Source organism: Marmota flaviventris, chromosome 7 (genome assembly GCF_047511675.1).
Source record: "Marmota flaviventris isolate mMarFla1 chromosome 7, mMarFla1.hap1, whole genome shotgun sequence".
In the NCBI taxonomy this organism is placed as follows: Eukaryota; Metazoa; Chordata; class Mammalia; order Rodentia; family Sciuridae; genus Marmota; species Marmota flaviventris.
Window position 1 is genome coordinate 40,916,586 of NC_092504.1, and position 13,750 is coordinate 40,930,335.

A 13,750-nucleotide genomic window follows, 5' to 3' on the forward strand; every position below is an offset into this window, starting at 1 on the left:
TTGGGATCCTCCTGCCCCAGCCTCCTGAACTGCTGGGGTTACTGGTGTGTGCCACCATGTCTGACAGGAGACTGATTCTTAATTTGATACCTATATAATAAGTACCAGGAAGATGGGTACAGTGGACCTGTTATTTTAATGATAAATAATGGCTAGAGGGCCAGCAATGAGTTCAGGCAGAGAAAAAGTTGGTAGATCATCTGCACATGGAGGTGTTTGCCTCTCACCTAGCCAAGGGCTTTTCTATTCATGTGTTAAGGAGGACAGGAGACAAGCTAGATGTACTTTTGGTGCTTTTTTTCTTTTTATTGATGCTGAAATAAAATGCTAACTAAAATGTATTTAATTCGTGTTGTTTCATTCATTGTCTTTCTTCTACTAGCTTTATAAACTCTCTTTCCTTCTTAAAAAAAAAAAAAGAAAAAGAAAAACACTTCAAATTAAGAGTCACTCCCTTCCCCCAGCATGCTGCAGGGCATCTTTCTATGCAAACAACCTGAAAGGGAGACTCCAAATTGATAGTGGGACCTCAGGATTGTGTTGCTTAGAGTAGGAAGAACAGGGACACAGTTCTCTGTAGAGTGCAGTCTAGGTCCACAGGAGGTTCACCAACTGCATGGCTCCCTGATACAGGCAAGTGATGGCAGGGGTGGGACTTACAGTGTCTGCTGCCTGGAGAGCTGGTCTCTATTAATGTTCCATCCCTTAATATCAGAAGTTTTAAAAAATGATCATCTTTTAAAAAACCAAATTCATTCTGCATTCCCCAATGGCTTCTTTTCTAAAAATCTCAGGCTGAGGTCATCTGGCTCAACTGATTCTCAACATAGGCTTGTGGGGCTGGTTCTTTCTATCCTGAATGGCTGCCCCTTTTAGCTTCCCTCCCAGCAAATTTCAAGAATCATGCTCAGCTCATCCATCTGTGCACACGGAGCCCAGGGGGAGTGGGGGAGCACTGATTATATTTAATTAGAAAGTCACAGATATGCAAGAGATGTCAGACATCATCTAATCCAACATTTTCCCTCTAGCCCATGGTTCGATTTCCCTACAACCTCCTTGCCAGTTGTGACCTAGCTCATGAGTCAATGCCCCCAATGACAGGAAGCTCACTGTGTGCCCATTTTAGACAGCACTAATTAGAAAATTTGCCTTTAGGTTAATCTTAAATTTGTCATTTTCTCCCTTGCCTTTGGTTAGGCCCTACAGGATAACCCCAAATAAATTTCCAAGTGACAATCCTATTTTAAGATGGCTCTCATCGCTCTTTCTTAGTTCTTCTTCTTTCCGGGTCAGTTCTTTCTACTTCCTGCAATATTTAATGTTTTCAAATCATCTCAAAAGTCTGGTGAACTCTGGACTCTAATTATAAAGTTGGGTGGAGGTGGGGTGTTTAGAACCGGGCCCAGAGGCTGAGTTCTACTTTGACCAGTATAGCAAGGTTTTTTGGCTGATGGGCCAGATGCACAGAGGACCTCGTCGATGGAACTCCCACCTTGCATAGAGGATTGTCTATATGTTTCATTGGACCAAGAACTCCATAGATTCCTGTCTTGATCATTATTGATTAATTAAAAGATAACAGACAGGACTGCACCACACAACACATTCTAGCAGCTCGGCCTACCTCTGAAACCGTGGATGGGACACAGGCCTTACATGACAATATGGACAACTAGAGGCATCAGACCCAAATGATAAGCTAGAAAAACAACAGAGTTCAGTCACTCCTACTGACTGCATCACATACTACATACTACACAACAAGGATTGGAACAAGGTCCTGGCCCTTACCCTTCTCTCCAGGGAGCAAGAGAACTTCTGGGGTGGGAGGAATCCTTCCCATTGAGCAAAGAATTGGAAACTTCAGAAATATAACTCGAGAATAAGCTAATGGTATGTGGCAAGTTGATGTTCCCTATAAAATGAGCTTGATGAAACCAAATCTGGTATGTGTGGATTTGTTTAGCATTGAAAATTTTAGCATCTAGCACAGGGCCTGGCACATTATAAAGGCAATTCATGAATGGCTACAGAGGTGGCATCTCTTTCAGTGAATGAAAAGCAATTAGAGTTTGGATGATGAGAAAGGAAATTAAGGAGGTTTGAGGAAAAAGTGGGGAAAAGATTTTTGGATTTGACCAGGGTAGCAAGAGAAAATTAGGATAGCAATTTGGTTTATTTTTTCCAGTGTACTGTAGCTCACCCCCTATTCCCAGAAACACACATCTTTAAGGTATAAAGAAATTAATGATGATGATAGTACAGATGGTGACTTAGGCAGGGTCATATGGATGTCAGTTCCAAACTCAAAATAAGCATTTAGTTCCTGCGTTGCTGAATCTGCTGATTGTTGAGTCCATAGAGTGAACCTACTCCTCTGCCTTAAACACCATTTCTCTTAAAGTGTCTAGAGGTTACTTGCAGGATCAACTCTGTTCCATGGTTTAAAAAAAGAGAAAGTGCATGTGGCCAGTAGGCAGTGGTACACACCTATAATCCCAGCTATGCAGGAGGCTGAGGCAGGAAGATCATAAGTTTGAAGCTAGCCTGGACAACTTAGGGAGAACTTGTCTCAAAATAAAAACAATTTTAAAAGGGTTATGGATGCAGCTCAGTGGTAGAGTGCCCCTGGGTTCAATCCCTAGTCTTTTAAAAAAGCAAAACAAAAATATGCATGTGGAGGATGTGTGTATTGGAGAAAGGGTAGTAAAGTGTCCAGATTCCTTAACATTCAGTGTAGAGCTGTGCCTAAGATTTGCATTTATAAAATTCTAGGTCGGAAAGCTGTACAACTTACCAAGGCACAATTTCTCAAAAAACACATGGAATTTGGAGCTGTATATAAAAATCATTTGGACCTTGAGAATTCAGCTAAAGGAGCTTTAAGAATCTATGTATAGTTTAGTCTATGTGTATTAAATTTACTATAGTACCATGGAAAGACAATTTTAGTAGGGATTGGATTCCATATTAGCTCGGCTGATATGTAGAAGTCACACATAGACCTATCAGGTCTTATTTCACTGGTGATTCTTACTGGCTCCACGGGACTTGAATGTTTAAATTACTGCAAAAGTTTTGCCTTTTCTTTTTTTCCAGGTATGTAGCAGAACTCATGGATTTAGAATAAACCTAGGTAATATGATATTACTTGCCTTCTGGCTTTGTCTAAAGCCCTGTTGTATTCTTTTTAAAAGTCTGAAGTGCCTGGTTGTCAGTTTTTCTTTAATAAAATAACTCTCCATTTAAATATTAACTCTTCTGAAGAACAAAAGCACATGTCAGTATTCATGAAAACCCCTCGTTTTATCATCTCTACTAACGGTTAAGAATTTTTTTTAGTGTCTACATCAAGTCTGGGGTTGTCAAAAGACAAAAGCCACAAGAGGGATGCTCAAGTTTGAAATTCACAATTACCTTCTTTCTTTATTAATTATATACATGAATTATATTTGCTTTCTAAATAAATATGTATACATGAATCTAGAATTGCCAAGAAATGAAAGCATCTCAAAATAGGCATACCTCTCAGAATAAAAGACTCATGCAAACGGGGTGGATGCATGCTGACCTCCTAGGTGTGGGATGTTGAGACTTCTGTTCTTCCTTGTGTCTCAATGCTTTAGTCCATTATTTATTTGTTCTATTATTTTGGTATGACATCAAACAGTTTCCAAAACACTGTCTCTTATATACAGTTAGTCCAATGAGAGTACTCAAAACACTTGAGAAATTAACAACAGTGAAAAACCAATTTGTACTCATGAAGTCAACTGCTCTGTGTTGGACGTTTCTGTCTCTTTAAGGTTTTTCTTCTCAGTGGGGCCTGACCATCTGTCTAACACTAGGGTCTGGTTAACCCAGGCTGCTGCTGAATAAGCTGAGGTCAGGGCTCAACATATGTAAAGTTGGTCAGATTTAAAACAGTTGCGGTCTCTCTGTAATAACTCTTCCCTGAAGTAATGCAGAAAAAAGCAGAATGTGGGGTACTGTGGGAGAGAACATGGTCAAGAGGACATGTTGTCTGGGAATTTCTCTGTAAGGCAAATGTGATTCATGGAGTAGACATACGAGGGCTGCAGAGCCAAGGAATGGGTGGAAATCTGAGTCTCAACCTTTGAAGGGCATTTAGTTTAATCCCCCCAGCCTGGTGTGTGTTACAAGTAACACATAAATAAAATCCATTCTTTAGAAACAGCAAGAGATTGCTTGGCTGAGTTTTTCCAGCATTCTGTTTTTTTCTTCATTTCTTTTCCAACTAGCTTTGCCCTAGTTTTTTTTTTTTTTTTAAAGAAAAACTTTTCCTGCTTATAAAGCACATTGGCTTTGTTTAGTAAGCAAAAGAATCTTTTAGGAATTCCCACTGTTAGGCAAGATTTTATTTCATAAATTAACTTTCTCAGGGAATTTTTTTGCTCTTCTGTTATTAATCTACAAAAGTAGATTGCCACATGCAATCAAGGTTTTTCCAAATAACATGAGTAAGAGCTTTTCCTTTGCCTCTTGCGAAGTACAGTTGGCAACAGATCATGTTCAAAATGTGAGTTCCCTTAATTGACCTGCAGAGGGCGCTAACAATGTAACGTGAAAGAAACCTTGATGATCTCCTAAAAGTTCTCCTTTTGGGAGAGAAAAAATAATGCTAAGAATGGAGTTCCTTGATGGGAAAAATAAAACAGACTCTTTTTCATGCACATGGTCTATTTTGTGTTTTCACCTACTGGCTTATGCAGACTAGAGCCACACATCTCATGCTGACTTATACTTGAGATCAGAGTCAAGAACGGGTGCGTTCCAAGCGCTATAGGGCCAGGAACTGCGTCAGTCTGGTTTGTCACTATATTGCACATCTCTGGGTACACAGAAGCTTCTCAAACAATAATGTGAACAAATCCAAGGAGAGATTATATCTTGGGGAAAAATAGCATGTAAAAGTAGATGCACTTCTTGTTCTCTGGTAAAATGGTTTAAAAACAAGTCCCTGTGAGGTGGAACCCTAACCCTAACCCTAACCCTAACCCTAACCCTAACCCTAACCCTAACCCTTTCATACATTTACAGATTTATAATTTGACTCCATTTTTCAAATTCAACAAAAATTTCAAACCGTAAGTAAATGCTTATTAGAGTGCCTGCTCTTGCCAGGCACTGGGCTAAGTGCTTGGAATACAACATTCCACCATATTATGCCACCCTAGACTGGCAGGTAATCATAAAACAGCTGGTAGGAAAGAAAAATAGGTGAGATGACGGACTCTGTGTGTGACAGGTCCACTATTCTAAGTGAGATTGTCAGGGAAGGCTCTCTGAGAAGGGGAGACTTGAATGAGGTATGGGGGTGAGTCTGACAGACATGAATTTTCTACAAAAGATTCTTCTAGGCAGAGGGACAGCAAGAACTTGGGCTCGGAGGTGGAAAACTTCTTGAAATATGTGCAGAGTGGGAAGAAAGCAATGCAGCTAAAAATGGTTAAACTAAGTAGAGAATACCAGAAATTCTCCCCTTTGCTTGAGAAATGAATCTGGAGAGAGAACGAAAGGCCAGAGTATGTCTGTGTCTGCCCACCATGCCAAGGCTTTGTAATTTTAACCTGATTATCTTGAGAAGGCCCAGAAGGCTGAGAGCAGGAGAGTGGCTTTGCAAAGAAGTCATTCTGCAATTGAGTGCGGAAGCAAGGAGGCTGGTTAAGAGGCTCTTGCAGTGGGCGAGCCTGGCTGATGGAGGCCACGGAGGTGGTGAGAAATGAACTGGGAGAGAAGGATGCTCAAGTACGTGAAGACTCCTTTTGGCCAAGTAACTGGGGAAATGGCACCATTTCTGGAGACTGGAAAGAAGAAAGGGGAGAAGGTTTGACCATGGATGGAGTGTGGAGAAGTCAAGGGATCAGTTTTGGACATGAATTTTGAGATGTCTTTAGACATTAACTTTATTTATTTATTCATGGGTACTGGAGATTGAACTCAGGGGCACTCAACCACTGAGCCACATCCCCAGCCCCATTTTATATTTTATTTAGAGACAGGGTCTCATTGAGTTGCTTAGCGCCTTGCTTTTGCTGAGGCTGACTTTGAACTAGTAATCCTCCTGCCTCAGCCTCCCGAGCCACTGGGATTACAGGTGGGTGCCACTGCCCCTGGCTAGACATTTACTTTAGATACCAAGTAGACATGTAGCTAAGTAAGTGTGGTGGTCAGAGATGTTGGGGCCAGGTAATTTGAATTCTGGTGTAAACCCCGAGAGGATATGCCTCTGGTAACCCTGCTTTTTTCCTCCACCTCCTCCACAGGGTATGAGCTCAGGCCTTCTTGGGCAAATGAACATCCAGGGGGCTGAGCATTACCTTGGAACTGGGACTCCCACCAAGAGCCACTGCTCAGGGCCCAGGCACCAGGTGTGTTTCCTGCCCTCATGAGCAGAGGGAATAGGGCAAGTCCCCATGCACCCTCTGCCCCTGGCTGCCCAGGTTTCAACTGGCAAATATACAATGTACTGCTCAATTCTCCTTGAAGAAGAGGGATAAGCACACACACAACTATGATCAGAGTTGCTGTCCCTTGGAAGAAGTCCATGAGTAGGTGCCAAGGGGAGAGGGAAGCATGAGTGCTTGATGATCAATCAAGTCTTGAGGGCAGCTCTGAGCCCTGCAGGGTTCAGATTCTGCTGCTGACTGTCTATCTCTCTGAGGACAGATCTTTCTGGAAGATTCACATCACCTTCCTTCCTAGAGCCATCCAATGATATTCCATGGCTTTGGGGTTATTCTTGGCCTTAGCCTGGCTCATAATGCTCTCCATGGCCTGGCCCTTGCCTCCCACTTCTTCCTTGTGTATTTGCTGCTATTTTGAACCCACTAGGCTTCAGGTATTAGCCATTACTCTGATGGGACAGAGGGAAACGTTCTTCTGTGTTGTATCTCATTAGAATGATTCTCGCTGCTTATCCACCTAGAGAACTTCTGCTCATTCCTGAAAGCTCCAGTTCAAGACTTTCTTCTGCCACAAAGAATTCCTAGGTAGGCCCATCTCAGCAAAGATCTCTCCAGCACCTGCACCAGCCGGACTTTAGTTCTCCATGGCAGAACTATCACACCATATGACAGTTGTGAAGAGAAAGTCCACCCTGTCAGAGAGTGGGCTCCTTGGGGAGAGCAACACCTGCCTGTTCTCTGCACCTAACCCAGGGCCAGGTTAGCAGTGGAAACTTAATACATGTTTGATAAGTGAAGGGAATGAATGGGTTAGAACCCAAGAGCTCAGAAGAATATCTGTCCCTTTAAGAATAAAGCTGTCAGCTCAGGCAACATTACTGAGATACCCAACTATCTGAAGGAATCTTCAGAAAATTCAAATGAGTGAGAAAAGTCAATCACAAAAGCTTATATACTGTATGATATATCTAAAAAATTTAAAATTCAAAATTACAGAAACGGAGAACAGATGAGCAGTTGCCAAGGGTGAGGAGGAGGCGGGGTAGGAGGGAGGCAGATGTGGCTATAAAAGGATCACTTTCATAAGGATCTTTGTGGGGATGGAAATATTCTGCATCTTGATATGTCAGTGTCAACAGCCTGGTTGTGATACTGTACCAGGGTTTTGCAAGATGTTAACACTGTTGAAAAGAGAAATGTGGATAAGGGATTCCTCTGTGTTGTCTTTTACAACAACCCAGAATTATTGTTTTTTTTTTTTTTATTAATCCAGAATTATCTCAAAATAAAAAGTTTAATTACAAAAAAGAAAAGGAAGAAAATTCCATGGTGATCCAACCACAGTCAATAAGATGCACACTCATCTAAATGAAATCACACCGATCAGAAAAATGTATTAGTGCACTGTCAGGCTATTGTGAACTCTTTCTTGAGGGAGTTAATACGATAGGCTGTCTTGGAGGTTTCCAGAGGTATGGGAATGACTCCTAGGTCTGCATCTAACACACTGGGTACAAAGATGACTTGACCCTGCTAACCTTCGGTGACCTTAACCTTGTGAGGCTGCAACACACAGCTGCATGCGTTCAGTTGCATCTGGAACAATGCACAGGGAATGCACTAGACCCCAAGGCACATCAGTTGCTTGCATAGGTTCTTACCTGGGCGGAAGCTTTGGCAACCCTGGCCCTTCCACTTAGACTGTCTGAAGGGAGGCACATGCTCTGCTCAAGCTGGGGGGTTCTGACTGTGACCCACCTGAATCAGATGAGCCGCGCTCTCTGGGCTGCCATATCGGAGGTCATGTCCATTGATGGCCAGCACGCGGTCGTTCTCCTCTAGCTGGCCGTGTCGGTCCGCCACGCCCCCATCCAGCACATTGAAGATGAACACCCCAGGTTCGTCCACTTTGCGCACCAGTTTTATTCCCAGCTGCTCCTCGGGGGTGCTTTTGTTGAGAATCACATGGAAACTGTCATCCCGAGGTCCGTAGGAGTCCAACACCTGTCCATTGCTCCTGCTTCGGAACTTCTGCTCTCGCAGCACGGTGAGCCGCAGTACCTGGCAGGGCTGTCGCAGGAGGCGCAGGGCGTAGTTGTGGGGGACGTTGCTGATGTCCATTCCGTTGACCTGGGGGAATGGAGCATCTGCAGTCAATAACCCCTGCCATCACCCTTCCGCAGAGGCCCACGCTCACCTGTTCAGGGCCCTGGGTGAGATGCTGCAACACTAAAGAAGTTAAAGGCCCAGGACCTCAGAAGACCCAGGGTGCTGCTCCCTTAGAGACTTCCCAGGCTCTCCCCTTATCCTGTGTCCAAAAATCCCCATCTTCCCATGGTACCTTTCAGGCCTCTGTGAGTGGGCACCCTCTGTCTACAAACTTGTCCTCACACAGGCTGCCCATTTATTTACTGAGTTCCAACCTTCATTTCTGTTGCCTTCCAAGCTTAGTTTAGCTGGTAGGAGGGGAGGGAAGAAAGAAAAAGTAGGAAAAGACAAAAGAAAAGGAATCTTCCCATCCAGCTTTGTCAAATGATTACATAACTAAACTCTTATTCTTTTTTGTGATTTTTTTCATGCATGCTAAGCACATGCTCTGCCATTGAACTCTACGCCAGCCCCAAACGATAACATTGATGGCCGTTTAAACCAAGCTGAGTTGACATTTTCTTTTCAAAATTCTTCAGTTGGATTTTTCTCCCTGGTCACCCATACTGGAACTTCTTTTTCCCATTTCTCTCTCTCTCTCTCTCTCTCTCTCTCTCTCTGTGAGTGTGTGTGTGTGTGTGTGTGTGTGTGTGAGAGAGAGAGAGAGAGAGAGAGAGAATATATAAATCTGAACGTGTGCACGTGTGCATATGCGTGAGTATTGTTACAAGTGATAGTGCATGTGTGTTTGAGAATGTGCATATGTGCATGAGGGTGTATGTATAAGTGTGTGACAAGTGTCTAAGTGGTGTGCATGAGTCTGTTTCCAAGTGTGTGAGTGTGGTAGTGAAAGTAATAGTGTGTGTGTGTGTGTGAAGACACTAAGGTGCTCATCTTGTCTGTGCTTCCCCCCAGCAAAAATGTGGGGAGAAGTCCTTATACAATTTCAAACACACCAACGTGAAAGGAAGTTTCTGGGCTCCCTTATTGAAAGGCTAGCTCACCTCACCTACTTAAGCTTGGCCCTCCCATTTGTGCCTCTCATAACAGCATGCAGGGCTGTTGCTGCAGCAGGCTTTCTGGTTTTAATTACTCCAGCTCGCAGGTCCTGCCTGGGGGCTGCAGCCCCCAGCGTTAGGCACCTCTCTGGAAGAAACCAATTCAGAGGAGCCCTGCACTCATTTCTTGAGGAGGGGGCCCATGAAGGAGCCACAGCCTTCTTGAATTTCTCGAGTTTGGTAAGATTTCTTGTACTTGCAGCCAATTGTTAGAGGCGCCTTGGAATGAGCTTCGGAAAAACCTTCCTGAGGGACAGTCACCCGTTCTCTGCTACAGCTCCAGAGAAGAGCAGGGGCTCCCCATGCAAACACAGGCCACCTTTGTCCAAGCACAGGTGAGCAGAGTATGGGGCCTGCTTTCCCCATTACACCCAGGCCAAGAGGTCAGGGTTGCCTGCAAAGAGTGCTGGCAGCCCTTTTGCCTGCAAGTGCCAGCTGAAGACCACAAGAATCAAAATGTTTTCTTATGCAGCCCTCCCAGGCAGCAGAGTTTCCACTAGTTGGGGAGGAAGCCATGCAGAGCACTGCAGATTGCACTGCTGGCGGCCCCCTGGGGTTGCTTCCCACCTCAGAGGCCAGTGGGAATGTCAGCATTTCTGCAATAACTGCTTTAAGTTATTTCTCCTCTTCTTCCAATTAGTTTGCCAAACAAACAGCTCACAGTGTGACAAGAGCTTGTCCCTTAGCAACCTAGAAGGGGAGGGATGCAGCCGTTATCTGAGTATCAGGAAGGGAGGGATCCCTCGTCACTTCTGGCACACATTTGACTTCTGTCTGATAAACAACTCTTACTTTATCCTTTCTCCTGAAAAGTCCTCCTTGAAGTCCCTCTCCTCACCCAAGTCTTGGCGGACAGTGTACCCAAGACAACTCACTCCTCCATGTGTCTCCCCTGCAATGTCTCTGAGTTGGTAAAAATAGCTGAGGGATTGTTTTTATTTTCATGGAGAACCATTAAACCATAGGAAATTTACTTTAGAAGAATATCTGGATGTGATTAGATAAAACACAAAATGTTCCATTAATCTGCTCTAAAAATAATTTAAGAAAATATATGTTCCAGTTTTATATTACTTAAATGCTGAAGGAGAAGGAGGGGGAAAAAGAGAGGTAGAGAAGGGGAAAGAAGATTAAAAAGTAGCAGGGAGAAGAAAGAGAGGAGAGAAGGAAATAGAGAAAATAATACAGGAACAGAAATATTTACAAACTGGAAGGGGAAAGAGAGTGAGAATGAAAGACTTTCTCAATTATGATAAATCTCACATGAAGAGTCATATGACAACTATGGAAAATGAATGTCCACATTTATTTTGCTATTTTCTCCTCATCCATTCAACCAACCATCCAACCACCCATCTACCCACCCACCTGTCCATCCGTCCATCCAACCATCCATCCACCCACCCATCTGTCTGGCCATCCATCCACCAACCTACCCATCCGTCCATTCAACCGTCCATCCACATCCATCCATCATCTGCTCTGAAGGGTTTTTATAGGAAGGGCCTTGTCACAGCCCCACAGCCACAGTCTCTACCTTGAGGATGATGTCTCCTGGCAACAGCCGGCCATCTCTAGCAATCACTCCATCACGATAAATGTGTTGGATAATGATATGGACCAGTGGGGTTTCGCTGCCTCCCACAAGTCTGATGGAGAGGCTTTCGTTGGGATCCACTCGATTGATTTTGATGCTGGTAATTTCACCATCTGGAATCAGGTGATACAGCCTTGGAAAGACTGAAATGGGCAAAGATAGTATTTATTTAAGACAACCACCCAGGGGCATTTCCAACCGCTTTTTTTGCCAAATTAAACTGTTCATTGTTTCTCGAGTATGTTTTCTACTTTTGCTCCCTTGGTGCCAGGGTGAGTTGCTCTGCTGGAATGCTTTTCATCCTGGGCCTAAAACCAACTTTTCCTACAAGGCTGCATGAAATGATCCCTTCCAATTACACTCTACCCTGATCCCTCTTTCCCTTGCTCTCTCTAAACATGCCATTTCCTGTAAGCCTTTCTCTCTATTTCTTATGGCATTCAACCTTCTATTACGGATATTCATGCCCCTTTCTTATATTGCCCACTTGACACCAAAATCCTTGAGGGCCTGATTTCTGGCTTCTCCTTGGTTCTGTGTACAGATCTCTGCATGCAAGAGTCTTCTGCTGATATTTACTGGGTGAACAGGAATGGATGAGCGAATGAAGGAACATCTTTTACAGAATGGACTGCAGTGTCAGCACCTGCTGATTTAAGGACAAAAATAAAACAAACCTGCTCTTCTGCCTTCTTTGATCATTTTAAGGATTCTTTCCTCTCAAGACCCGGCTTTTTAGGGTTGGGGGAATCATCAATCCTCTCTGTCAGATGCCACTTTCAATAGTTAAAGTCACAAGAGCTATTTCATAAGTAAGAAGAGTCCAAGGCTTAGCTTCTGGAGGTTCGTCCCTGATCTGCCTCAATCACTGGATTCAGAGCTAAGGAGATTTAATGATTATGTAGGCTGGTGTTTCCAAACTTATTTATTTATTTTTTTTTTAGCTGCAGAATCTGCTTTCCCCATGAAACCTTTAGTAGTTCCCTCTTTCCTACCCCTTCCCATCCTGCTATGACCAGGTAAAGAGAAGCAGCTAAGATGGTGGCTGTACGGCCTTTTCTGCTCCTTAGCTTGTTCCAGCAGAAAGGGGAAGTGAACCAACTAGCTGGGGGCTGCACAGTCAGGTGACCCTCAGAGCCAGGTCTGAACCTGGTGCCCCTGCTGACTGCTGACTGCCTCCATCAGGCTTCCTGGAACCAGGTATTCACAGCCAGGTAAGAAGCCACAGGGACTTGTCCTAAGGAACCATAACCCAGCAGGGGCACACTTTTCCATTTCAGCTTGAATTGAAGTGTATGGAGGAGAAACCATTAAGTGCTGGGACCCAGCCTCCAGATCAGGCAGGAAGAGTGGCTCTCCTGGGTAGCCTGAGGCTGAAGTTAGGGTGCAGAGGGACGAGCTTCTGCCTCCTGCAGCTGCTCACAGCTGTCTTTACCCTGAGAATCTCCTTTAATGTTGTCATCTGGAAAACTGGAACACTGCAGGCCTGATTCTAGATAATCCATTTTTTGTGACTATTTTCAAAATCTATGACTTCAGTCCATTTTTCCTAATAAACCCAACTCTCCAGGAACCATACATTAAAAAAAAATCACAGTTATTTCTAAGTATTACAGAGCATGGTTAACAAGGTAATTTAGTGGCCAGAGCAAGCCTGAGACATTGTAAATGTGTGCCCTTAAACTCCGCTCAGATTTAATTTAATGGAAATGACTGGCTTTGCTATAAAGCAGCCAGTAGCTGTCTTAATCTGTCGGTTCTGGTGCTAACAGTACTTGGGTGTTTGAGTTCAATCAGTGTTTCAGCTACTCTGATTCCGTTAGGTGGGCTACCCCACAGCAACTGTCAGGACATGTCTAGGAACAAGGGAATGGCGAGTTCTTAAAAAAATTATTTTGAGCAAAGAAAGATTTGGAAATAATCATCAAAGCTGCGGATCCTCCCTCCCTCTGTCCTCTCCCTTGCTACCTCATTCCCAACAGAGTTACAAAAACCATACTCCCAAACCTAAACCGCTCAAGGACATCTGTTTTCATAGTCTGAAAGGACAGACCCAGTCACACTCGTAGTAACTGATGTTAATTAGAGCCACACCAGCGAGACCCTAGTGACTCCAATGCATTAAAGTCATTTCTGAACTGTCAAACTTGCATTAGTCTGGAAAGAAAAGAATTTATTCAAAATTGCACGCTCCCCAGAGGACCAAAGTATTTGACAATTATTATTGTTTACAGTGAGTTCATTGTACAGTGGCACTGAGCTAAGCAATTTGAATGGGTACTTTGAGGTCTCATAATAATAGCAGTAGGGTGAGGAAAAGAGGTAAAGTACGTACAAGACCGTAAGAGTCTCAGATTAGTTTGAGCGCACGCGCACAAATACACACACACACACACACACAGAAACAGAGACACAGGAAGAGAACACACACAGGGTAAGGGGTGGTCATAAGTAAGTAAGAAAGAAGGGGCATAATGTACCTCCTCAAGAACCTTCTGAGGGCATAATAAATATGG

General features: G+C 43.7%; 1 protein-coding gene across 6 annotated transcripts in view; it reads right to left on the reverse strand.

Moving 5' to 3' along the window:
* Lnx1 (ligand of numb-protein X 1) overlaps window positions 1-13,750 on the reverse strand; it is a 166,805-nt gene that overhangs the window by 22,737 nt on the left and 130,318 nt on the right. For all 6 annotated transcript variants that reach the window (XM_071614279.1, XM_071614280.1, XM_027938160.3 and 3 more), the window contains 2 exons: window positions 11,175-11,377; window positions 8,190-8,561 (listed from right to left, as the gene is read on the reverse strand). In XM_071614279.1, coding sequence (XP_071470380.1) covers window positions 8,190-8,561; window positions 11,175-11,377 — 575 coding nt within the window. The remainder of the gene's footprint in view (window positions 1-8,189; window positions 8,562-11,174; window positions 11,378-13,750) is intronic.